Source organism: Pan paniscus, chromosome 20 (assembly GCF_029289425.2).
Source record: "Pan paniscus chromosome 20, NHGRI_mPanPan1-v2.0_pri, whole genome shotgun sequence".
In the NCBI taxonomy this organism is placed as follows: Eukaryota; Metazoa; Chordata; class Mammalia; order Primates; family Hominidae; genus Pan; species Pan paniscus.
Genome location: NC_073269.2, coordinates 47,540,270 through 47,564,333, shown reverse-complemented (window position 1 = coordinate 47,564,333; position 24,064 = coordinate 47,540,270). Strand labels below are relative to the sequence as shown.

Here is a 24,064-nt window from a genome sequence, read left to right as displayed (position 1 = left end):
GGTCCTCTTTCTCTGGTGACCCACACCGCCCGCAAAGCCACAGCGCATCTGGATCACCCGCTTTGGTGGCGCTTGGCCGCCAGGAGGCAGCACCCTGTTTGCGGGGCGGAGTCGGGGTGCCCGCCCCCTTTCCCCCAGGGCTGAAGGGACCCCCCTCGGAGCCCGCCCACGCGAGATGAGGACGGTGGCCCAGCCCCCCCATGCCCTCCCCCTGGGGGCCGCCCCCGCTCCCGCCCCGTGCGCTTCCTGGGTGGGGCCGGGGGCGGCTTCAAAACCCCCCGCCGACCCAGCCGGTCCCCGCCGCCGCCGCCCTTCGCGCCCTGGGCCATCTCCCTCCCACCTCCCTCCGCGGAGCAGCCAGACAGCGAGGGCCCCGGCCGGGGGCAGGGGGGACGCCCCGTCCGGGGCACCCCCCCGGCTCTGAGCCGCCCGCGGGGCCGGCCTCGGCCCGGAGCGGAGGAAGGAGTCGCCGAGGAGCAGCCTGAGGCCCCAGAGTCTGAGACGAGCCGCCGCCGCCCCCGCCACTGCGGGGAGGAGGGGGAGGAGGAGCGGGAGGAGGGACGAGCTGGTCGGGAGAAGAGGAAAAAAACTTTTGAGACTTTTCCGTTGCCGCTGGGAGCCGGAGGCGCGGGGACCTCTTGGCGCGACGCTGCCCCGCGAGGAGGCAGGACTTGGGGACCCCAGACCGCCTCCCTTTGCCGCCGGGGACGCTTGCTCCCTCCCTGCCCCCTACACGGCGTCCCTCAGGCGCCCCCATTCCGGACCAGCCCTCGGGAGTCGCCGACCCGGCCTCCCGCAAAGACTTTTCCCCAGACCTCGGGCGCACCCCCTGCACGCCGCCTTCATCCCCGGCCTGTCTCCTGAGCCCCCGCGCATCCTAGACCCTTTCTCCTCCAGGAGACGGATCTCTGTCCGACCTGCCACAGATCCCCTATTCAAGACCACCCACCTTCTGGTACCAGATCGCGCCCATCTAGGTTATTTCCGTGGGATACTGAGACACCCCCGGTCCAAGCCTCCCCTCCACCACTGCGCCCTTCTCCCTGAGGACCTCAGCTTTCCCTCGAGGCCCTCCTACCTTTTCCCGGGAGACCCCCAGCCCCTGCAGGGGCGGGGCCTCCCCACCACACCAGCCCTGTTCGCGCTCTCGGCAGTGCCGGGGGGCGCCGCCTCCCCCATGCCGCCCTCCGGGCTGCGGCTGCTGCCGCTGCTGCTACCGCTGCTGTGGCTACTGGTGCTGACGCCTGGCCGGCCGGCCGCGGGACTATCCACCTGCAAGACTATCGACATGGAGCTGGTGAAGCGGAAGCGCATCGAGGCCATCCGCGGCCAGATCCTGTCCAAGCTGCGGCTCGCCAGCCCCCCGAGCCAGGGGGAGGTGCCGCCCGGCCCGCTGCCCGAGGCCGTGCTTGCCCTGTACAACAGCACCCGCGACCGGGTGGCCGGGGAGAGTGCAGAACCGGAGCCCGAGCCTGAGGCCGACTACTACGCCAAGGAGGTCACCCGCGTGCTAATGGTGGAAACCCACAACGGTGAGCTCGGAGGGGCAGGGGAGCCGGGAGGGGGGCCCCCAGGGGGCGCCGGAGTGCCGGGGCCACGGGTAGGAAGTGACTGGCAGAAGAAACTGGCTGGAGGAAGAGGACCCCCCGGGGCAAAGGGAACGTGTGATGGTGGGAGGGGGGTGTCCGAAAGAGGATGGCACTGAGCCCCCTACCACCCAGGTATCTGGTCTTGGAGAGGAGGAGATAGCGAAGTGGACCGCTTCTAGAGGGCGACAGAAACATGCGGGGTCGTGGGGGTAGTCCCCTAGAGGGAGACAAGCAATAGGGGGGAGGGTAGAAGGCTCCCTCTTCCAGGACGCGTTGAATGGGGTGGGGTCGTGGGGTGCCAGGTGCAGAGAAGGGAGCCTGGTGTGGGAGAAGCGAAGACCCCAGCATTTGGGAAAGGAGAGGCGCTGGAGAAAGTTGACCCAGAGCTTGGGGGTCCTGAGGTGGAAAGATTCAAGAAGGACAGAAAAGCTAGATGAAGGCAACCCCAGGGGGTGCCAGGAAAGTGAGAGCGGACCCACATCCAGAGGCTGCCAGGAACACGCGGGATGCGGGGGTGGGGGAGAGTCGTAGAAAGAGAAACAGAGGTGCGTGTGATAAATGTGGGGAGAAAGGGACGGGAGGTTACTGGAAGGAGGAGGCAAGCGGGAGAGGAGCGGAGACGCGGGAGGGCGCCCGGGATGCAGAGGTGTCCTCGGTGTTTCACACAGGGACGTGAGGGACAGAGTGGGGAGCCCAGCGGAGGAATCGAGCTTCCAGAAGACCTAGAGTCCTGGGTCATGGGAAGGGCTTTACCGAGAGGGGAGACAGGCGTGGGAAAGGTGGTGTGAGCGGGGAGGAGGAGAGATACCCAGCGCCATCCACGCTGCGAGCAGCGAGCCCCCCCATTCGCCGCAGGATGCAGGGGAATGGGCTGTGCGGAGTCCAGCCGCAGGGGAAGTGCTGGGTGGGGGGTGACTCTACAAGACCGAGGTGAGAAAACCAAGCTGGGAGGAGTGAGAAAGCCCCACGTGGGTGCCACGCGCGGGGGGAGGAGCCTGCGCTTCCACCAAGGGGCAGGAGGACCCCGCTGCGCTAAACGCTGGCAGTCTGGACCCCAAAGTCCCAGTTCCTCTCAGGGTGGCTGGGGAAACCCCAGCGTCCGGCGGCCTCATCCTCCTCCCTTCCCTTTCCTTCCCATGCCCCCGGCAGGGGCGGGGATCGCTCGCGGAGCCCGGGGCGAGACGGGACAGGTCTGGTCCCCGCCCTCCTGGCTGCGGCGCCTCCCGCCCTCCTCACCCCAGCTACGGGCGGGGCTCCCACTCAGCCGGCCCCGTCGGCATCCATGCGAGGACCCAGGTGTCCCGCGTGGTTCAGAGCCTTGGGGAAGATCCCTCAGGTTTCACTGACTCTTGGGCGGTGTGGGCTTGCGGGTTCCCTGCCCATTTCTGCGCCAGTTTACGGCTCCAGCCCAATGACGCGCACTCCGCACCCAAGTCTCAGCCTTACCTTATCTTCCGTGGCTTCACCTTCGTTGTAGAGGTTCCTTTAACACTGACACCTCCAATCCTGTTCTCCCCAACAAATGCACATGTGTCTCGTCTCGCACGTGTCTCCCCATCTGCCTCTTTCTTTTCGTCTCCGTTAGTCTTTCTCTCCACGCATGGGTCTCCTTGTTTTTGTCTCTCCGACTATTTTCTCTCTCTTTCTATTTTTCTCCTCCACGGTCCTGTTGCCTCGTCTCTGTCTCTGACATCTCCCCGCCTCTCCCTCTCTGCATCACCCTCCAACCCTTCCTCTCCCTCCTCTCTGTCTTCCTCCCTATCTGTCTTCCCCAGCCAAGGCTCTGCCTTTCCTTTGGGGTTTGCTGAGTAACCTCCGGGCCAAGAATAGGGCTTATTGGGGCTGGGTGGGGAGGGAGACTGGGGAGGAGGAGGAGGATCGAAGGGGGCCGTAGGGAAGGGGTTTCCTCTGCCTTTCTCACCAGTCTCTTTTCACACCCCCACTATGGGAGGCTGGAAGCAGTTGCCCCAGTTGATCCAGCAGTTCATGGCCTGTTCCCTCATCCCCATCACCAAACTTTTCCTAAACTAGAAAATACCTTGGCTGGGCGCGGTGGCTCACGCCTGTAATCCCAGCACTTTGGGAGGCCAAGGTGGGTGGACCACCTGAGGTCAGGAGTTGGAGACCAGCCTGGCCAACATGGCGAAACCCGGTCTCTACTAAAAATACAAAAATTAGCTGGGCGGGGTGGCGGGCGGTGCCTGCAATCCCAGCTACTTGGGAGGCTGAGGCAGGAGAATCGCTTGAACCTGGGAGGCAGAGGTTGCTATGAGCCAAGATCGCGCCACTGCACTCCAGCCTGGGCGACAGAGACTCCATCTCAAAAAAAAAGAAAAGAAAAGAAAACACCTTAATTCCTTTTCTCCCCACTACAGCCATTCCTACCCAGAATGAACTTCACTTTCCCTAACCAGCTGGGGAAGGGAGTTAAGGGTGGAAAACTAATAATAAAAAGAAGTAGAAGAATCACTTAGGGGTTAAGAGCACAGTCTCTAGCTGGGTGGGTGTGGTGGCTCATGCCTGTGATCTCAACATATTGGGAGGCTGAGGCGTGAGGATCCCTTGAGCCCAGGAGTTCCAGCCTGCAGTGAGCCATGGTTGTGCTACTGCACTTCCGCCTGGGGGACAGAGTGAGACCCTGTCTCTTGGGGGAAGAAAAAAAAAAAAGCACAGTCTCTGGAATGAGACAGCTTGAGTTTGAATCCCAGTCTGCAGCTATGTGACCTTCGGGCAAATTCCTTAATCTCGGTGCCTCAGTTTCTCATCTATTAAACGGGTATAATAATAGTATAAGGTTGTGAGGTTTAAATGTCTTCATCTTTGTAAAGTGCTTTAAATAGCATCTGGTAAATAGCGCTGTTTTGTGGTTTTTTGTTGTTGTTGTTTTTGAGACAGAGTCTTACTCTGTCACCCAGGCTGGAGTGCAGTGGCGCAATCTCGGCACACTATAACCTCTGCCTCTCAGGTTCAAGTGATTCTCATGCCTCAACCTCCCAAGTAGCTGGGATTACAGGCGTCCGGCACCATGCCTGGCTAATTTTTGTATTTTTAGTAGAAACGGGGGTTCACCATGTTGGCCAGGCTGGTCTCGAACTCCCGACCTCAAGTAATCAATCCACCTCGGCCTCCCAAAGTGCTGGGATTACAGGCGTGAGCCACTGCGCCCAGCCAGCACTCTTAGACGTATACATGATTGAGTGACCAGTGTATGCAGAATTGGTGCCACATGGCTTGACCTGGGTCATCTAATTTCCCACTATAATACTGGAATGGGTTCTAGAGTCACTCTGTCTTGTCTTACACCTGGCTCAGAGAGAGGAATTCACTTGCCCAAGGTTACACAGCGCTTAAATTAGGAGAGTCTGTGTGGGAATGCAGGGAGCTTAATGTTATTGCTGTTTTTCAAAGAATAACAGGAAACTGACATTCAGAAAGAGGGTGTTAACTGCCCATGGTCACACAGCCAAGAGGCAGCAGAGGCACTATCTGAGTCCAAAGCCTGTGCCTTTGATCCTTACTCTGCATTTTAGGGGCTCTTGCATTTGGGGCAAGGAAGGCCAGAGCAAACAGAGTGGTTCCCCTTGGTGCCAGCCTTAGTCGACTTGAGAGATGATGCTACATGAGAGAGGAATGTGGTTAGGACCTATTTTACAGAGGAGGAAACAAACCCAGGGGGAGAAACCACTTCCTCAAGGTCACACAGCTAAAAAGTATCACAGTCAGGGCTGGGCGTGGTGGCTCACACCTGTAATCCCAGCACTTTGGGAGGCCGAGGCGGGTGGATCACAAGGTCAGGAGATCGAGACCATCCTGGCCAACATGGTGAAACCCCATCTCTACTAAAAATACAAAAATTAGCTGGGCATGGTGGCATGCGCCTTTAGTCCCAGCTGCTCGGGAGGCTGAGGCAGGAGAATTGCTTGAACCCCGGAGGCGGAGGTTGCAGTGAGCAGAGATTGCGCCACTGCACTCCAAGCCTGGGTGACAGAGCGAGGCTCCGTCTCAAAAAAAAAAATAAATTCATTTAAATAAATAAATAAATAAATAAAAGGTATCAGAGACTGACTCCACCCCAGAGCTGTCAGCTCCAAAACTCCTAGAGTTGGGAGCACCAGCTCCCCTCACCTCTGCCAAACCCCTGATCGCCTCCCTTCATTTCTCCCTGCTAGAAATCTATGACAAGTTCAAGCAGAGTACACACAGCATATATATGTTCTTCAACACATCAGAGCTCCGAGAAGCGGTACCTGAACCCGTGTTGCTCTCCCGGGCAGAGCTGCGTCTGCTGAGGCTCAAGTTAAAAGTGGAGCAGCACGTGGAGCTGTACCAGGTGAGGACATGAGCCAGAAGGAAGGTCAGGGCATGGGCTGGAGAGGGTGAGCTGTGACCAGGGGGGTGGCTGTGGGTCGGCTGGTTACAAGGTCCACCTAGATGGTCCCTGAAGGATAGAAGAACACAAACCATACAATCCTAGAACTCTTTTTTTTTTTTGAGACAGTGTCTCGCTCTGTTGCCAAGCTGGAGTGCAGTGGTACGACCTCAGCTCACTGCAATCTCCGCCTCCTGGGTTCCAGTGATTCTCCTGCCTCAGCCTCCCAAGTAGCTGGGATTACAGGTGTGCGCCACCACGCCCAGCTAATTTTTGTATTTTTGGTAGAGATGGGGTTTTACCATGTTGGCCAGGATGGTCTCGATCTCCTGACCTCGTGATCCACCTGCCTCGGTCTCCCAAAGTGCTCAGATTACAGGCGTGAGCCACTGCGCCTGGCCTCTTTTTTTTTTTTTTTTTTTTTTTGAGATGGAGTCTTGCTCTGTCGCCCAGGCTGCAGTACAATGGCGTGATCTCGGCTCACTGCAACCTCCGCCTCCTGGGTTCAAGTGATTCTCCTGCCTCAGCCACCCGAGTAGCTGGGATTACAGGCATGTGCCAACACGCTGGGCTAATTTTTGTATTTTTAGTAGAGACAGAGTTTTATCATGTTGGCCAGGCTTGTCTCAAACTCCTGCCCTCAAGTGATTCTCCTACCTGAGCCTCCCAGAGTGCTGGGATTACAGGTGTGAGCCACTGCACCTGGAACCTAGAGCACTTTTAAATGTTCAGACTCTTTGCATCCTAGGATGTTAAACACTTAGAAGGCTGGAATCTTAGGAGTTGGACTCTTTAAGGACACAGGATTCTTGAAAGTTGGAATCTCTGAAAAGGTTGGGGGCTCTAGAATCATTCTGTCCAATATGACAGCCACTAGTCACATTTAGCTTGATTAAAATTTAAATTGTTTAAAATTAAATTAAAAATTTAGGGCCAGGCATAGTGGCTCACACCTCTAATCCCAGCACTTTGGGAAGCCGAGGCAGGCAGATTGCTTGAGCCCAGGAGTCCGAGACCAGTCTGGGCAACATGTTGAAACTTCGTCTCTACAAAAAATACTAAAATTAGCCTGTTATGGTGATGCGTGCCTCTAGTCCCAGCTACTCAGTAGTCTGAGGTGGGAGGATTGATTGAGCCCAGGAGGTCGAGGCTGTAGTGAACTGTGATTGCACCACTGCACTCCAGCCTGGGTGATGGAGCGAGACCGTCTCAAAAATATATATATATAGGCCAGGCGTGGTGGCTCATGCCTGCAATCCCAGCACTTTGGGAGGCCAGGGTGGGTGGATCACTTGAGGTCAGGAGTTCAAGACCAGCCTGGCCAACATGACGAAACTCCATCTCTACTAAAAATACAAAAATTAGCCAGGTGTGGTGGCGGGCGCCTGTAATCCCAGCTACTTGGGAGGCTGAGGTGGGAGAATCGCTTGACCCCAGGAGGTGGAGACTGCAGTGAGCGGAGATCATACCACTGCACTCCAGCCTGGGCAACAGAGCGAGACTCTGTCTCAAAAAAATAAAAATGAAAAAGAAATCCTCATTCTCACTGGCCATATTTCTAGTACTCTATAGTCACATGTGGTTAGCAGCTACTATTTTGGATGTTGCAGATAAAGCACATTTCCAGAAAGTTCTTTAGGACAGCACTGCTCTAGAAGATAGGGAGCTTCCAAGAGGACTGGGGCATCTGGAAGGGCTGGAGGCTCTAGCAGTTTCTATGAGCTAGAATCCATATCAGAGGGAATGTTAACTCATAGGATGGTAGATTTCAGACTTTCACAGTGAGAGAACTTTGTCCTATGTTAGCTTGGCTTCTTGGAGTCTGGGGAATTCAGCTTTATTCTGCAGTCCCTGGAGTGGACTATCCAGCCCCAGAAAATTCTTCTTTTTTGTGTGTGTGTGTGTGATGGAGTTTTGCTCCTGTTGCCCAGGCTGGAGTGCAATGGCACCATCTTGGCTCACCACAACCTTTGCTTCCTGGGTTCAAGCGATTCTCCTGCCTCAGCCACCCGAGCAGGTGGGATTACAGGCATGCACCACCACGCCTAGCTAATTTTGTATTTTTAGTAGAGACGGTGTTTCTCCATATTGGTCAGGCTGGTCTCGAACTTCTGACCTCTGGTGATCCACCCTCCTCGGCCTCCTAAAGTGCTGGGATTACAAGCGTGAGCGACTGTGCCCGGCCCAGAAAATTATTCTACACAGATGTTGGGTACCTGCAGCATCTAGGTGCGGCATGGCAGACTCTTGGGTTTATAGAACATTAGTCTTCTAAAGCTTCTCAGGCTCTAGAAGTGGAAATCTTGGGATATTATCAAACATTTGAATCACAAAATGACTTTTTTTTTTTTTTTGAGACAGAGTCTCACTCTGTCACCCTGGCTAGAGTGTAGTGGTGCAATCTCGGCTCACTGCAACCTCTGTGTCTTGGGTTCAAGTGATTCTCCTGCCTCAGCCTCCTGAGTAGCTGGGATTACAGGCGTGTGCCACCACGCCTGGCTAATTTTTGTATTTTTAGTAGAGACGAGGTTTCACTTTGTTGGCCAGGCTGGTCTTGAACTCCTGACCTCAGGTGATCCACCCACCTTGGCCTCCCAAAGTGCTGGGATAACAGGCGTGAGCCACCGTGCCCAGCCGGAATCATTAGAAATGACTTCTAAGTTACTGAGAATTCAGGGTGTCAAATTTGCAGAACCGTATGCTCAGCAAACCCCAGAATGTTTGCAGCAGAATTTTATTTTATTTATTATTATTATTTTGAGACGAAGTCTCGTCCTGTCGCCCAGGCTGGAGTGCAGTGGCGCGATCTTGGCTCACTGCAGTCTGTGTCTCCCGGGCTCAAGCAATTCTCCTGCCTCAGCCTCCCAAATAGTGGCGACTACAGGCGTGTGCCACCATGCCTGGCTAATTTTTGTATTTTTAGTAGAGATGGGGTTTCACTATGTTGGCCAGGCTGGTCTTGAACTCCTGACCTCAAGTGATCCACCCACCTTGGGCTCCCAAAGTGCTGGGATTACAGGCGTGAGCCACTGCGCCTGGCCCAGAATGTTAGCAGCAGAATTTTAGCATTGTGGGCTGTCCACGCTGAGTGGGGCTTAGCATTTCACCAATGAGGAAACAGGCCTCGAGAAGGCAAGAAAACACCTTCGGCTGAGCTGTGTGAAGGTGACTTGACTGCAGCCTCAGCTTTTTCTCCACCCCTCCTCTCATGGGTACTGTGGGGGAGGATGGGTGCCACAGGACCACACAGGTGGCTGTCTGAGAGGGTAGTGCCTGGGAACTTTCTGGAAGCCTGTTTGGGGAAGCAGATGGGGTGAAGGATTCAGTTAGTATATGTGGGGGCGTGACACCATCTACCCACTGTCTCTCTCCTGCCTTCATCATCCTCTAGAAATACAGCAACAATTCCTGGCGATACCTCAGCAACCGGCTGCTGGCACCCAGCGACTCGCCAGAGTGGTTATCTTTTGATGTCACCGGAGTTGTGCGGCAGTGGTTGAGCCGCGGAGGTGAGGATTACTTGTGTGTCCCACCCCTGTTTCTCACTGGGGTCCACCCCATTGTTTGTCCTGGGGTCACTTTGCCTAGGACCCCTCTCCGCCCCATACTGGTGTGAAAGTGCTGAGACCTGGCTCCCCTCTGTGGCATGGAAACTTGAGTGATTGGCTAATCTGTTTCCTGAGCACCTCTCTGCCCTGCCCTGTGATGGCTGATGCTAAGGACACAGCAATGACCAAAACAGCCCCATCCTTGCCCTCACAGAGCTCATATAGTCCATTGGCTAGGTAGCTGGGGAACAGACCTGTAAGGCAGTGATGACCCAGAGTGGGTGGGACTGGGATGGGGAGCCCAAAGGAGGTACGTGACCCAGCCCAGAATCAGGGAGGGCTTCCTGGAGGAGGGGCACCATAGCTGATGTTGAAGGGATGAGTAGAATGGTCAGGAAAAGGAGAGGTGTAAGAGTATTCTGGGGCTGGGCACGGTGGCTTATGCCTATAATCCCAGCACTTTTGAAGGCCAAGGAGGATGGATCACTGGAGCTCAGGAGTTTGAGAGCAGCCTGGGCAACATGGCGAAACCCGGTCTCTACACAAAAATACAAAAATTAGCCATGCATGCTGTTACGTGCCTGTAGTTCCAGCTGCTTGGGAGACTGAGGTGGGAGAATCACCTGAGCCTGGGAGGTCGAGGCTGCAGTGAGCCATAATCACACTACTGCAATCCAGCCTACATGAAAGAGTGAGATCCCATCTCAAAAAAAAAAAAAAAAAAAAACGATTCCAGGCAAAGGGAACAGCCTGTGCAAAGGCCTGGAGGCCAGGGAGAGCCTAACTCATTTGATCTGTCCAGGAGATGATTGTCTCTGTCTGGTTCCTGGCAGGGCCCATGGTGCCCCTATCTCTCTCCCTCACCTCCCTCTCATTTATGCTTTTATTCAATAATTGCCCACAGGTTCCTGCTGTGTGCCTGGCCCTGTGCTGGGTGGTGTGGGGGACATAGTGATAACCAAGACAGCCCTCAGTTCTGCCCTCATGGGGCCCACAGTCACTTCTGGACACCTAAGAGATCTTGTCAAGGCCCCACCAGGCAGGAATGACCTAGAATGATCAAGGATGGGATGGGGAGGCACCAGCAGGGAGGACAAGGCCGGGACAGGGAGGCATGCAGGATGGGAGAACGCCCTAAGTGCTGTTGGGAGCCCAGAGAAGGCACCTGGACCCATCTGGGGAGTCTAGGAGGGCTTGCTGGGTGAGGGTGATTGTGTGGAGACTCACAGGATAAATAGTAGTTTGGCCACATGAAAAAATAGGGATTAGGGGGCCTGGCCCGGTGGCTCACGCCTGTAATCCCAGCACTTTGAGAGGCCGAGGTGGGTGGATCACCTGAGATCGGGAGTTCGAGACCAGCCTGACCAACATGGAGAAACCCCGTCTCTACTAAAAATACAAAATTAGCTGGGCGTGGTGATGCACGCCTGTAATCCCAGCTACTCGGGAGGCTGAGGCAGGAGAATTGCTTGAACCCAGGAGGTGGAGGTTTCAGTAAGCCAAGATCGTGCCATTGCACTCCAGCCTGGGCAACAACAGTGAAACTCCGTCTCAAAAAAAAAAAAAGAAAAGAAAAAGAAAAAATAGGGATTAGGGAGCAGGTGGGCACTGGGAGGAGTGTCCTGGGCTGTTCGACAAAGGCCTAGAAGGAGCTCATCTGTCTTGGTCAATGCTGAGTCCCAAGCACACAGCACAGGCTTCGGCACATTGTAGGAGCTTAGAAAACATCATTCACTCATTCATTCAAGAGATTGATGCTGGCCGGGTGCAGTGGCTCATGCCTGTAATCCCAGCACTTCGGGAGGCCAGGGCAGGAGGATTGCTTGAGCCCAGCCTGGGCAACATAGTGAGACCTCTGTCTCTACAGAGAATTTAAAAAGTAGCCGTGTAGGCCGGATGCAGTGGCTCAAGCCTGTAATCCCAGCACTTTGGGATGCCAAGGCTGGCGGATCACCTGAGGTCAGGAGTTTGAGACCAGCCTGGCCAGCATGGTGAAACCCCATCTCTACTAAAAATACAAAAAATTAGTCGGGTGTGGTGGTGCACGCCTGTTATCCCAGCTACTTGGGAGGCTGAGGCAGGAGAATCGTTTGAACCTGGGAGGTGGAGGTTGCAGTGAGCTGATATCACGCCACTGAACTCCAGCCTGGGCAACAGAGCCAGACTCCATCTCAAAAAAAAAAAAAAAAAATTAGCCATGCGTGGTAGCACACGCCTGTGGTCCCAGCTACTCAGGAGGCTGAGATGGGAGGATTGCTTGGGCCTGGGAGGTTGAGGCTGCGAGACCTTGTCTCAAAAAAAAAAGAAAAAAAAAAAGAGAGCTGCAGTGAGAGGGCAGAGTGGGGTGGGTGGGGGAGGCAGGAAGGAACCCCCTGGGGTTTGCTCCTTCCTTCCTCTTCCTCCAGGGGCTGGGTGAGCTGCACTCTCAGACTGGCTTCCCTCTCGCCACTCCTACAGGGGAAATTGAGGGCTTTCGCCTTAGCGCCCACTGCTCCTGTGACAGCAGGGATAACACACTGCAAGTGGACATCAACGGTGAGGCCTGCTTCCCTGGCCATGCCCAACTGTGACGTGTGTGCGTGTGTGTGTTCCCATCTGCCCCACGCCCCACTTATCTATCCCTCTGAGAGTGTGTGTGTATGTCCCCTATCCCCTGACTCCCACACCAAAGCAGGGTTCACTACCGGCCGCCGAGGTGACCTGGCCACCATTCACGGCATGAACCGGCCTTTCCTGCTTCTCATGGCCACCCCGCTGGAGAGGGCCCAGCATCTGCAAAGCTCCCGGCACCGCCGAGCCCTGGACACCAACTATTGCTTCAGGTGAGCCTTGTAGCCTGGATGGAAGCCTTCCAGGCTGGGGGCATGACTGCCATCTGCTGACCAGGTGCTCCAGGTTGGACACCTGGCTGCTGCTGTGCTTGGGCTGAGCATCTGTCTCCTTTAGCTTGGAGGGCTCAGGGGATGAGGTCTGGGTGTAAGAACCAGGAGTCTTGTGCCAGGCGCGGTGGCTCACGCCTGTAATCCCAACACTTTGGGAGGCTGAGGCAGGTGGATCACCTGAGGTGAGGAGTTTGAGACCTGTCTGGCCAACATGGTGAAACCCGTCTCTACTAAAAATCCAAAAATTAGCCAGGCGTGGTGGGCGCCTATAATCCCAGCTACAAAAAACAAAAAAAGACCTGGGAGTCTTGTAATGTTGGGATCAGGTTCCTTTTTTTTTTTGAGACAGTCTCGCTCTGTCACCTGGGCTGGAGTGCAGTGGCGCTATCTTGATTCACTGCAAGCTCCACCTCCCGGGTTCACGCGATTCTCCTGTCTCAGCCTCCCGAGTAGCTAGGACTACAGGCACGTGCCACCACGCCCAGCTAATTTTTTTGTATTTTTAGTAGAGACGGGGTTTCACTGTGTTAGCCAGGATGGTCTCCATCTCCTGACCTCGTGATCCACCCACCTCAGCCTCCCAAAGTGCTGGGATTACAGGCGTGAGCCAACGCGCCCGGCCTAATTTTTTGTATCTTTAGTAGAGACTGGGTTTCACCGTGTTAGCCAGGATGGTCTTGATCTCCTGACCTCGTGATCCGCCTGCCTCAGCCTCCCGTAGTGCTGGGATTACAGGCATGAGCCACCACGCCCAGCCTTGCTTTCTTGCTGGAGTGTTGGAATCACAGAATGTTAGAAAGTTGAACCCTGTGATTGTTGGAATTCAAAGTTGGAAGGTCACCATCTTGAATCCCTAAATTGTTGGCAGGTTGAGGTTCTAGAATGCTGGGATTCTAGAATGCTAGAATTTGGTGTTAATTACTGAAATGGAAAATGTCGGACTCAAGGAAAGCTGAAACATTGGAATCCTAGAATTTGGGGATTCAAAATGGGAAGATGGCCCATGTGGAATTCCTGCACCACTGGCCAATTGTGGATACCAGTGTTGGCAGATTGGAGTCCTTGAATATTGGGCTCACAGTGGTAGAATTCTGTTTTGAAATATTCACATCCACAAATGTTGGAGTTGGAGAAAGCAGAATATTGGTATCTCAGCATGTTGGAACTCAGTGTTGGTATGTTAGAATATTAGAATGCTGGGATTTTATTAATAGAAAGTGGCAGCAGGCTGGGCGCGGTGGCTCACGCCTATAATTCCAGCACTTTGGGAGGCTGAGGTGGGCGGATCCCTGAGGTCAGGAGTTCAAGACCAGCCTGGCCAACATGGTGAAACCCCATCTCTATTAAAAATACAAAAATTAGCCAGGTGTGGTGGCTGGCACCTGTAATCCCAGCTACTCGGCTGGGATTACGGCTATCCAGGTACCCAGGCTGGGGCAGGAGAATCACTGGAACCTCGGGGGTGGAGGTTGCAGTGAACCGAGATCGCGCCACTGCACCACTCCGGCCTGGGCAATGATGCGAGACTCCATCTAAAAAAAAAAAAAAGAAAGAAAAAAAAGAAAGAAAGTGTCAGTTTGAACCTCTTGAGTGATGGCTCAGAACTTTGGAATGTTGGGATGCAATACTGGCATACTGGAATTCAGGAATGCCAAGATCCTCAAAGGTTGGAAAGGGGGAATCCTAGAGAGTTGAAGATGCTGTCAGAATGTTAGAATCGTAAGATGCTGGAATGCTAATACTGCAATCTAAGAAAGCTGAAATGTTGGATTCCTAGAAAGTTGAAATGGAGAGTTAGAATGTTGTAAATTTAGAGTGATCATCTGACCTTATTCCTCCCTTGCTTAAAATATTTTGGTCCTGTCTCTGGGCTTTGTTACCTGCTGTTTCCCTGCCAGAAAATCAGCCCTGCTCCCAGGCTCCTTCACCACCAGATCTTAGCGCCATCAGCCCAGCAACCCTGTCAGTGAACAAATTGAGGTCTTTTTTGAGACAGAGTCTCGCTCTGTTGCCCAGGCTGGAGTGCAGTGGCGTGATCTCGGCTCACTGCAACCTCCGCCTCCCAGGTTCAAGTGATTCTCCTGCCTCAGCCTCCTGAGTAGCTGGGATTACAGGCGTGTGCCACCACACCCGGCTAATTTTTGTTTTTTTTTAGTAGAGACTGGGTTTCACCATGTTGGTCAGGCTGGTCTCGAACTCCTGACCTCGTGGTCCACCCGCCTCGGCCTCCCAAAGTGCTGGGATTACAGGCATGAACCACTGCGCCCGGCCACAAATTGAGGTCTTGAGTGCCAACAGCTCCTGACATTACAAAGGGAGATAGCCAGCCATGTCAGCCTCCGTAGGGAGGGACCCAATGTTGCCTAGGAAGTCTTGGCAAAAAATCAAACCTGAAGGCCAGGTGCGGTGGCTCATGCCTGTAATCCCAGCACTTTGGGAGGCCAAGGCAGGCAGATCGCTTGAGCTTAGGAGTTCAAGACCAGCTTGTGCAACATGTTAAAACTCTGCCTCTGTACAAGAAATACAAAAAAACTAGCTGGCTGGGTGGTGTGTGCCTGTAGTCCCAGCTACTTGGGAGGCTGAGGCAGGAGTGCTTGAGCCTAGGAGGTTGTGGCTGCAGTCAGCCAGGATCACGCCACTGCATTTCAGGACAGAGCAGGACCTTGTCTCAGGAAAAAAAAAAAAAAAAAAAATCAAACCTGAATCTGATCAGGACTGTAGATCCTAACAGTTTTCTAGAAAGACAGGAACAGAGGAAATGGTCAGCAAAACTCAGACTGTAAGAAACCTCACCCAGTTTCTTCATCAAATACAATGCAAAGAAGGGGAAAGCACACACACACACACACACACACACGTACCCCCCATGCAGCCAAAAATTCACATACAAGTTTTGACTCCCCAAAAACTTAACTATTAATAGCCTACTGTGGACTGGAATTCTGCTTTATCCATAACATAAACAGTTGATTAATACTTTTTTTTTTTTTTGGAGACAGAGTCTCTGTCATTCAGGCTGGAGTGCAGTGGCGCGGTCTCGGCTCACTGCAGCTTCTGCCTCCCGGGTTCAAGTGATTCTCTTGCTTCAGCCTCCCGAGTAGCTGGGACCACAGGTGCCCACCGCCACGCCCAGCTAATTTTTTGTATTTTAGTAGAGATGGGGTTTCACCGTGTTGCCCAGGCTGGTCTTGAACTCCTGAGGTCAGGCAATCCGCCCACCTCAGCCTCCCAAAGTGCTAGGATTACAGGCATGAGCCACTGCTCCCGGCCGAATAATCCATATTTTGCATGTTTTATGTATTATGTCCTATATCCCTTTTTTTTTTTTTTTTTTTTTTTTTGAGACGGAGTTTCGCTGTTGTCACTCAGGCTGGAGTGTAATGGCACAATCTCAGCTCACTGCAACCTCCACCTCCCGGGGGTTCAAGCAATTCTCCTGCTTCAGCCTCCTGAGTAGTTGGGATTATAGGCACCTGCCACCATGCCCGGCTAACTTTTGTATTTTTAGTAGAGGTGGGGTTTCACCATGTTGGCCAGGCTGGTCTTGAATCCTGACCTCAAGTGATCTACCCGCCTCAGCCTCCCAAAGTGCTGGGATTGCAGGGGTGAGCCACCGCACCCGGCCGTCTTCTTTGTTTTTTTTGAGACAGAGTCTAGCTGTGTCGCCCAGGCTGGAGTGCAGTGAAGTGATCTCAGCTCACTGCAACCTCCGCCTCCCAGGTTCAAGCAATTCTCCTGCCTCAGTCTCCCAAATAGCTGTGATTTCAGGTGTCCGCCATCGCACCTGGGTAATTTTTGTATTTTCAGTAGAGACGGGGTTTCACCATGTTGGCCAGGCTGGTCTTGAACTCCTGACCTCAGGTGATCCATCAGCCTCGGCCTCCCAAAGTGCTGGCCTTACAGGCTTGAACCACTGCTCCCGGCCTATGCCTGCATTTTAAAAATAAGATAGAGAAAAGAAAATGTCCTTAAGAAAATCATAAGGAAGAGGAAGTATATTTTCCATTCATTGAGTGGAAGTGGCTTATCATAAAGGTCTTCATGTTGAGTAGGCTGAGGAGGAGGAAGGAAAGGTGTTGGTCTTGCTGTCTCAGGGCAGAGGTGGAAGAAAAATTCACCTGTAAGTGGTGAATTTTGTAAGGGGACCCATGTAGTTCAAACCCATGTCCAAGGGTCAGTCTATATATAGTTGACCCTGAATATATATACAGAGAGAGAGAGAGATGATTTTGTAGATTTTGAAAAAAGTCCTAAGAGAGGCCAGGTATGGTAGCTCACGCCCGTAATCCCAGCACTTTGGGAGGCTGAGGCAGGTGGATCACTTGAGGTCAGGAGTTGGAGACCAGCCTGGCCAACATGGTGAAACCCTGTCTGTACTAAAAATACAAAAATCAGGCCAGCTGTCGTGGCTCACACCTGTAATCCCAGCACTTTGGGAGGCCAAGGTGGGTGGACCACCTGAGGTCAGGAGTTCGAGACCAGTCTGGCCAACGTGGTGAAACCTCCTCTCTACCAAAAATTCAAAAATGAGCCAGGCGTGGTGGCGGGCCCTGTAATCCCAGCTACTCTTGAGGCTGAGGCAGGAGAACTGCTTGAACCCAGGAAGTGGAGGTTGCAGTGAGCCGAGATCGTGCCATTGCACTCCAGCCTGGGCAACAAGAGTGAGACTCCCGTCTCAAAAAAATAAATAAATAATTAAAAATACAAAAATTAGCAGGGTATGGTGGCAGGCGCCTGTAGTCTTAGCTACTTGGGAGACTGAGGCAGGAGAATCACTTGAACCTGGGAGGCACAGGTTGCAGTGACCCGAGATTGCACCACTTCACTGCATCCTGGGTGACAGAGTGAGACTCCATCTCAAAAATTAAAAAAAAAAAAAAAAATCCTAAGAGACATATCAACCAATTGCAATGTGTAGACCTTAGTTGAATCTTTATTTACACGGGCTTAAAAAAAAAAAAGATATTTATGAGACAGTTGGGTAAATGTGAACTCTGTCTAGAGATTCCTCTAGATATCAAGGAATTGTTAATTTTCTTACATGGTATTGTGACTGTGTTTTAAAGTAGTCTTAATTAGAGATACATTTGAAATATTTATGGATGAAGCAACACGGTGGATTGCATGTGCTTTGAGATAAACCATTGTCGGCTGGCTGCAGTGGCTCACAGCTATAATCCCACCACTTTGGGAGGCCAAGGCAGGAGGATTGCTTGAGCCTAAGAGTTGGAGACCAGCCTGGGCAATATGGTGAAACCCCATCTCCCAAAAAAAAAATATGAAAAGTAGCTGGGCCTGGTGGTGTGTACCTGTAGTCCCAGCTACTCAGGAGGCTGAGGTGGGAGATTGGCTTGAGCCCCAGGAGCTGGAGGCCACAGTGAGCTGTGATTGCACCACTGCACTCCAGCCTGGGTGACAGAGTGAGATCCTGTCTCAAAAAAAAAAAAAGATAGTGGATAGGGGTAGAGATGCAATGGAAATTGGCCATGAGTTGGTCATTGTTGAAGCTGCTTTTGTGTACATTTGAAACTTTCTAGCTGGACGCGGTGGCTCACACCTGTAATCCCAGCACTTTGGAAGGCTGAGGCGGGTGGATCACATGAGGTCAGGAGTTCGAGACCAGCCTGGCCAACATGGTGAAACCCTGTCTCTACTAAAAATGCAGAAAAATTAGCCGGGTATGGTGGTGTGTGCCTGTAATCCCAGCTACTTGGGAGGCTGAGCCAGGAGAATTGCTTGAACTTGGGACATGGAGGTTGCAGTGAGCCAAGACTGCACCACTGCACTCCAGCCTGGGGCAACAGAGCAAAACTCCATCTCAAAAAAAAAAAAAAAAAAAAAACTTTCATAGGAAAATCTGTTCTTAAGGCAGCTCGAACACTACCTCCTTCCTAACCCCTTTCTCCAACATCCAAGATGGATGTGAGGCCTCTGGGCCTACCCTGGGGCCCTAAGTAGATCTTTGACTCAACAAACAGTCTCTGTTGGGTCTTTTATTTATAAAAAGTTTTGTAGCGACAGGGTCTCACTATGCTCCCCAGGCTGGTCTTAAACTCCTTGGGCTCAAGCGATTCACCGGTCTTGGCTTCCCAAAGTGCTGAGATTACAGGCGTGAGTCACTGCACCTGGCCTAGGTCTTGAGAGACTGGACGGAAGAGGCTTGGCAAGGGCAAGGGCTGTGGGTATCCCAAGGCCCGGTGCAGGGTAGGCCCCGAATGTGTCCTGAAAAAATGAGTCAGAGGATCACCTAGAGGGCTTGTTCAACACGGACTGTTGTTCCCAGTCCTGCACACAATTTCTGATTTCAGTGGCCTGGGGTGCCACTTGAGAATCTGCATTTCCCATAGTTCCCAGGTGATGCTGCCGCTGGTCCTGGGAGCTCACGTGGAGAGCTGCTGACTTGGATAACAGTATCACAGATTGTTCAAATCCTAGGATCTCAGAACCCCAGCTAGGGTTGAACTGCATATTAAAGATGATTCTGAGCCGGGTGCGGTGGCTCATGCCTGTAATCCCAGCACTTTGGGAGGCCGAGGTGGGTGGGTCACCTGAGGTCAGGAGTTTGAGACCAGCCTGGCCAACATGGTGAAACCCAGCCTCTACTAAAAATACAAAAAATTAGCCGGGCATGGTGGCGCATGCCTGTAATCCCAGGTACTTGAGAGGCTGAGGCAGGAGAATTGCTTGAACCCGGGAGACGGAGGTTGCAGTGAGCTGAGATCACACCATCGCACTCCAGCCTGGGCAACAGGAGTGAAACTCCATCTCAAAAAAAAAAAAAAAAGATTCCGGACACTAGTTCTTCCCCTTTTGTGAGTTCAGAACTTCCTGTGAGAAAGTGAAAGCCAGGACTCTTTTTCCCAGAAATACATGCATACATACACACATGTGCATATGATCTCAGGCACTCATGGCCCTCCCTAAGCCTGCCCATGATGGCCCCTTGGCCCTCAGCTTAACACCTTATTTTATCTAGTAGCTCCTACCTCTGAACAGATGAGGAAACTGAGGTCCAACCAAATTGGGTGGTACGGGCTGAGTTCACAGGGATCTCAGTTTCTTGACTTCCTTCTCAGGCTTCTGTGGCTCTTGGAAAGGCTTTATCTTGCCTCTAGGTTATCCGGTGCCACTTGAAGTTGGGTTCAAGAGATTCTCCTGCCTCAGACTCCCCAGTAGCTGGGATTACAGGTGCCCGCCACCAGGTCCAGCTAATTTTTGAATTTTTAGTAAAGACAGGGTCCTCAAGTCTGCCTGCCCTAGCCTCCCAAAGTGCAGGGATGACAGGCATGAGCCACCGTGCCTGGCTGGCCCCACCAATCTATGAGCAGAGGTTGCAGTGAGCCAAGATTGCACCACTGCACTCCAGCCTGGGTGACGGAGCAAGACTCTGTCTCAAAAAAAAAAAAAAAAAAAAAAAAGGCATTGTCAACTTTTTCTTTTCTTTTCTTTCTTTTTTCTTTTCTTTTCAAGACAGAGTCTCACCCTGTTGCCCTGGGTGGAGTGCAGTGGCACGATCTTGGCTCACTGCAACCTCTGCTTCTTGGGTTCAAGCGGATTCTTGTGCCTCAGCCTCCTGAGTAGCTGGGATTACAGACAAGCACCGCCACACCCAGCTAATTTTTGTATTTTTAGTAGAGACGGGGTTTCGCCATGTTGGTCAGGCTGGTCTCAATCTCCTGACCTCAGGTGATCCACCCGCCTTGGCCTCCCAAAGTGCTGGGATTACAGGCGTGAGCCACTGCACCCGGCCTCTTTGACAGTTCTAAGAAGTAAAATAAACCAGAAGAAGGCAGGCAGAGAGTAATAGATATTGGGAACTGTTATTTTTCCTCTTCTGATTTAAATTCCTTTATTATGGAAAATTTCAAATGTATACAAAAGCAATGAAGATAATGAATGCCCGTAAACTCTCATCCAGCGTCATCGGTGATTAAGATTTTGCCCCATTTCAAATGCAGACATTTTTATATTTTCTTGCATAACTGCAATACCGTATTGCACTGAATGGAACTAACAGTCACTTGGATATTTTGGAAAGGATGGCTCAGAAAGGTATCTCTGAGGAGGTGATGTTCAGTCATGTAACTGATATTTACTAGTACCTACTGCATTCCAGGCACTGCTTTAGGAGTTAAGGGTCCCTGAGTGAAGGACATTTGAGCTAAGGTTTAAATGAAGTGAAGGGGCCAGGTGTGGTGGCTCATGCCAGTAATCCCAATGCTTTGGGAGGCCGAGGTGTGCGGATCGTTTGAGCCCAAGTTTGACACCAGCCTCAGCAACATAGTGAGACCGTGTCTCTAAAAAGAATAACAAATTAAAAAGAATAAATGGGCCAGATGCGGTGGCTCAGGTCTGTAATACCAGCACTTTGGGAGGCTGAGGTGGGCGGATCACAAGGTCAGGAGTTCGAGACCAGCCTGGCCAACATGGTGAAACCCTGTCTCTACTAAAAAGACAAAAAAATTAGCCGGGCATGGTGGCACATGCCTGTAATCCCAGCTACTCGGAAGGCTGAGGCAGGAGAATCGCTTGAACCTGGGAGGCGGAGGTTGCAGTGAGCCGAGATCATGCCACTGCACTCCAGCCTGGGAGACAGAGTGAGACTCTGTCTCAAAAAAAAAGAAAAAAGAAAAAAAAAGAAGAAATGAAGTGAAGGAACAAGCTGGAGTGGGTATCTGTGGGACTAGCAAGGCAGGCAGAGGGAACAGCGGATGCAGGAGCCCCGAAATAAGATTGTCTGAGGAACAGACAGGACGCCAGTGTGGCTGGAGTGGAGTAGGGAGTTGAGATCAGCCAGATTTGATAGCACCTTGTGGCTCACGGTGAGGACTTGGGCATTTGCCGTGAGATGGAGCCAGGTTCTGAGCAGAGGAGTGACAAGACAATTTATAGCATGCCCATGGAGGGCAGAGATTTCTGTCTCTTTTTTAAAAAAATTGAAAAAAAATTTTGTAGAGACAGGGTCTTGCACTTTGTTGTCCAGGCTGGCATGCAGTGCTGTTATCATAGTTCACTGCAACCTCGAACTCCTCGACTCCAGCGATCCTCCCACTTCATCCTCCCAAAGTGCTGGGATTAAAGGCGTGAGCCACCATGCCTAGCCTATTTCTATCTGTTTCATTTGTCCTCAGTCCGCAGTAGATCCCAGCCCAGCACACAGTAGTAGTTCAATAAACATTTGTTGCACAAATAGAGCAGATCAGTTTACATGGAGCTGTGTTATTTTGTATGTTCCAGGGTGTGGCATGCCATGATTTATTTAGCCCCCCTGTGGATGGTCATCTGGCTTCTTACAGGCTTGTCTTAAGCATTGCGTGAAATTAATTATTACATTGCTCTTAGCACTGGAGGAAGTGCTTAATCTGTGTTAGTGATTATCATGACTATTTGTGTTGTTATTAACACAGTGGGTGCAAGGGAGACCCAGATGGAGATAGGGCTGGGGGGGGGCAACCTAGGGTGACACACGCACCTGGGGAGGAGGGGCATGTGGCTTCTATGGTGGTAGCCCCTCCCTGCCCCTGACGCGTCTCTCCTGCCTGCAGCTCCACGGAGAAGAACTGCTGCGTGCGGCAGCTGTACATTGACTTCCGCAAGGACCTCGGCTGGAAGTGGATCCACGAGCCCAAGGGCTACCATGCCAACTTCTGCCTCGGGCCCTGCCCCTACATTTGGAGCCTGGACACGCAGTACAGCAAGGTACGTCTGGCCCACCGGGCTACGAGATGCGCTTGGGGGGAGCCAGGACGGAGGAAGAGGAGAGAGAAAGAGAAGTAAAGTCAGAGAGGTGAGTTGGCAGGATGGGGAGAAAGAGAGGGATGGGGTGGGGAGGGGAATGAATAAAGAGATGGGGAGAGAGGCAGGAAGCTAGAGAGGGGCTCTGAGCAGGGGCCAGAGGGAGATGAGCTATGAAGACCCACAGAGTGAAGTAACAGAGGGATGGGGGTGAAGGGGAGAAGAGAGACAGGGAGATGGAAGGAAAAAGGCAGAAATGGAGAGACAAAATGAGAGAGACAAATACAGACACAGAGTTAGGCCAAGGAGAGACAAAGACAGATACACAACAAGGCAAGAGGCGAAGATGAGGAGAGACAGAGACTGAGAAAGAAAATCAGGCGGGCGCGGCGGCTCACGATGGTAATACCAACACTTTGGGACGCTGAAGCAGGAGGATCGCTTGAGCCCAGGAGTTCGAGAGTAGCCCGGGCAGCAGACTGAGATCCCATCTCTACCAAAAAAAAAAAAAAAAAGCTAGGAGTGGTGGCGCTTGCCTGTGGTTGGAGCTACTCCGGAGGCTGAGGCGGGAGGATGGCTTGCGCTCAGGAGGTTGAGGCTGCAGCGAGCCATGATCGCGCCACTATACTCCAACCTGGGTGGCAGAGCGAGACCCAGTCTCAAAACAAAAAGAAAATCAGACAGGTGGGGAGAGACAGAATAAGACAGGATGTTAGAAGATAAGAGAGACCGAATTGGAGATGGGAAGAGGGGATGCGGGGAGAGACGAAGTGAGAGAGGCTGGCGCGGTAGCGGGTGGGGGATGGGGCAGTGGAGGGCCGTTTTCCTCCCTCCACGAGCCCTGAGCCCTGACCCCGCCCGCCGCCCGCAGGTCCTGGCCCTGTACAACCAGCATAACCCGGGCGCCTCGGCGGCGCCGTGCTGCGTGCCGCAGGCGCTGGAGCCGCTGCCCATCGTGTACTACGTGGGCCGCAAGCCCAAGGTGGAGCAGCTGTCCAACATGATCGTGCGCTCCTGCAAGTGCAGCTGAGGTCCCGCCCCGCCCCGCCCCGCCCCGGCAGGCCCGGCCCCACCCCGCCCCCGCTGCCTTGCCCATGGGGGCTGTATTTAAGGACACCCGTGCCCCAAGCCCACCTGGGGCCCCATTAAAGATGGAGAGAGGACTGCGGATCTCTGTGTCATTGGGCGCCTGCCTGGGGTTTCCATCCCTATCGTTCCCCCACTCCCACTCCCTCTCTGCCTCCTCCTGCCTGTCTGCACTATTCCTTTGCCCCGCATCAAGGCACAGGGGACCAGTGGGGAACACTACTGTAGTTAGATCTATTTATTGAGCACCTTGGGCACTGTTGAAGTGCCTTACATTAATGAACTCATTCAGTCACCATAGCAACACTCTGAGATGCAGGGACTCTGATAACACCCATTTTAAAGGTGAGGAAACAAGCCCAGAGAGGTTAAAGGAGGAGTTCCTGCCCACCAGGAACCTGCTTTAGTGGGGGATAGTGAAGAAGACAATAAAAGATAGTAGTTCAGGCCAGGCGGGGTGGCTCACGCCTGTAATCCTAGCACTTTTGGGAGGCAGAGATGGGAGGATTACTTGAATCCAGGCATTTGAGACCAGCCTGGGTAACATAGTGAGACCCTATCTCTACAAAACACTTTTAAAAAATGTACACCTGTGGTCCCAGCTACTCTGGAGGCTAAGGTGGGAGGATCACTTGATCCTGGGAGGTCAAGGCTGCAGTGAGCCCTGACTGTGCCACTGTATGCCAGCCTGGGTGACAAAGCAAGACCCCATCTTTTTTTTATGTTTTTTTTGAGACTGATTTTCACTCTTGTTGCCCAGGCTGGAGTGCAATGTCGAGATCTTGGCTCACCACAACCTCTGCCTCCCGGGTTTAAGCGATTCTCCTGCCTCAGCCTCCCAAGTAGCTGGGTAGC

At 52.8% G+C, this 24,064-nt stretch overlaps 2 protein-coding genes across 4 annotated transcripts in view; one reads left to right on the top strand and one right to left on the bottom strand.

Moving 5' to 3' along the window:
* The window catches only part of TMEM91 (transmembrane protein 91), a 33,465-nt gene extending 30,184 nt beyond the window's left edge, over positions 1–3,281 (bottom strand). The window contains exon 1 of one of the 2 annotated variants that reach the window (XM_063600346.1): positions 3,036–3,281. The gene's annotated coding sequence lies outside the window, so the exon portion shown is untranslated. The remainder of the gene's footprint in view (positions 1–3,035) is intronic. The other variant, XM_055103678.2, reaches the window with a different exon arrangement.
* Positions 229–23,286, top strand: TGFB1 (transforming growth factor beta 1). Of its 2 annotated transcripts, none has more exons than XM_003812459.7 (7): positions 229–1,532; positions 5,759–5,919; positions 9,350–9,467; positions 11,964–12,041; positions 12,181–12,328; positions 21,934–22,087; positions 22,995–23,286. In XM_003812459.7, the coding sequence occupies exons 1-7, from the start codon at positions 1,178–1,180 to the stop codon at positions 23,151–23,153; spliced, it is 1,173 nt and encodes a 390-aa protein (XP_003812507.2). In that variant the 5' UTR covers positions 229–1,177; the 3' UTR covers positions 23,154–23,286. The 2 variants fall into 2 exon arrangements, with proteins under 2 accessions (XP_003812507.2, XP_024782266.2); XM_024926498.4 differs by having other exon boundaries at positions 324–1,532; positions 12,178–12,328.
* The last annotated feature ends 778 nt before the right edge of the window (positions 23,287–24,064 follow it).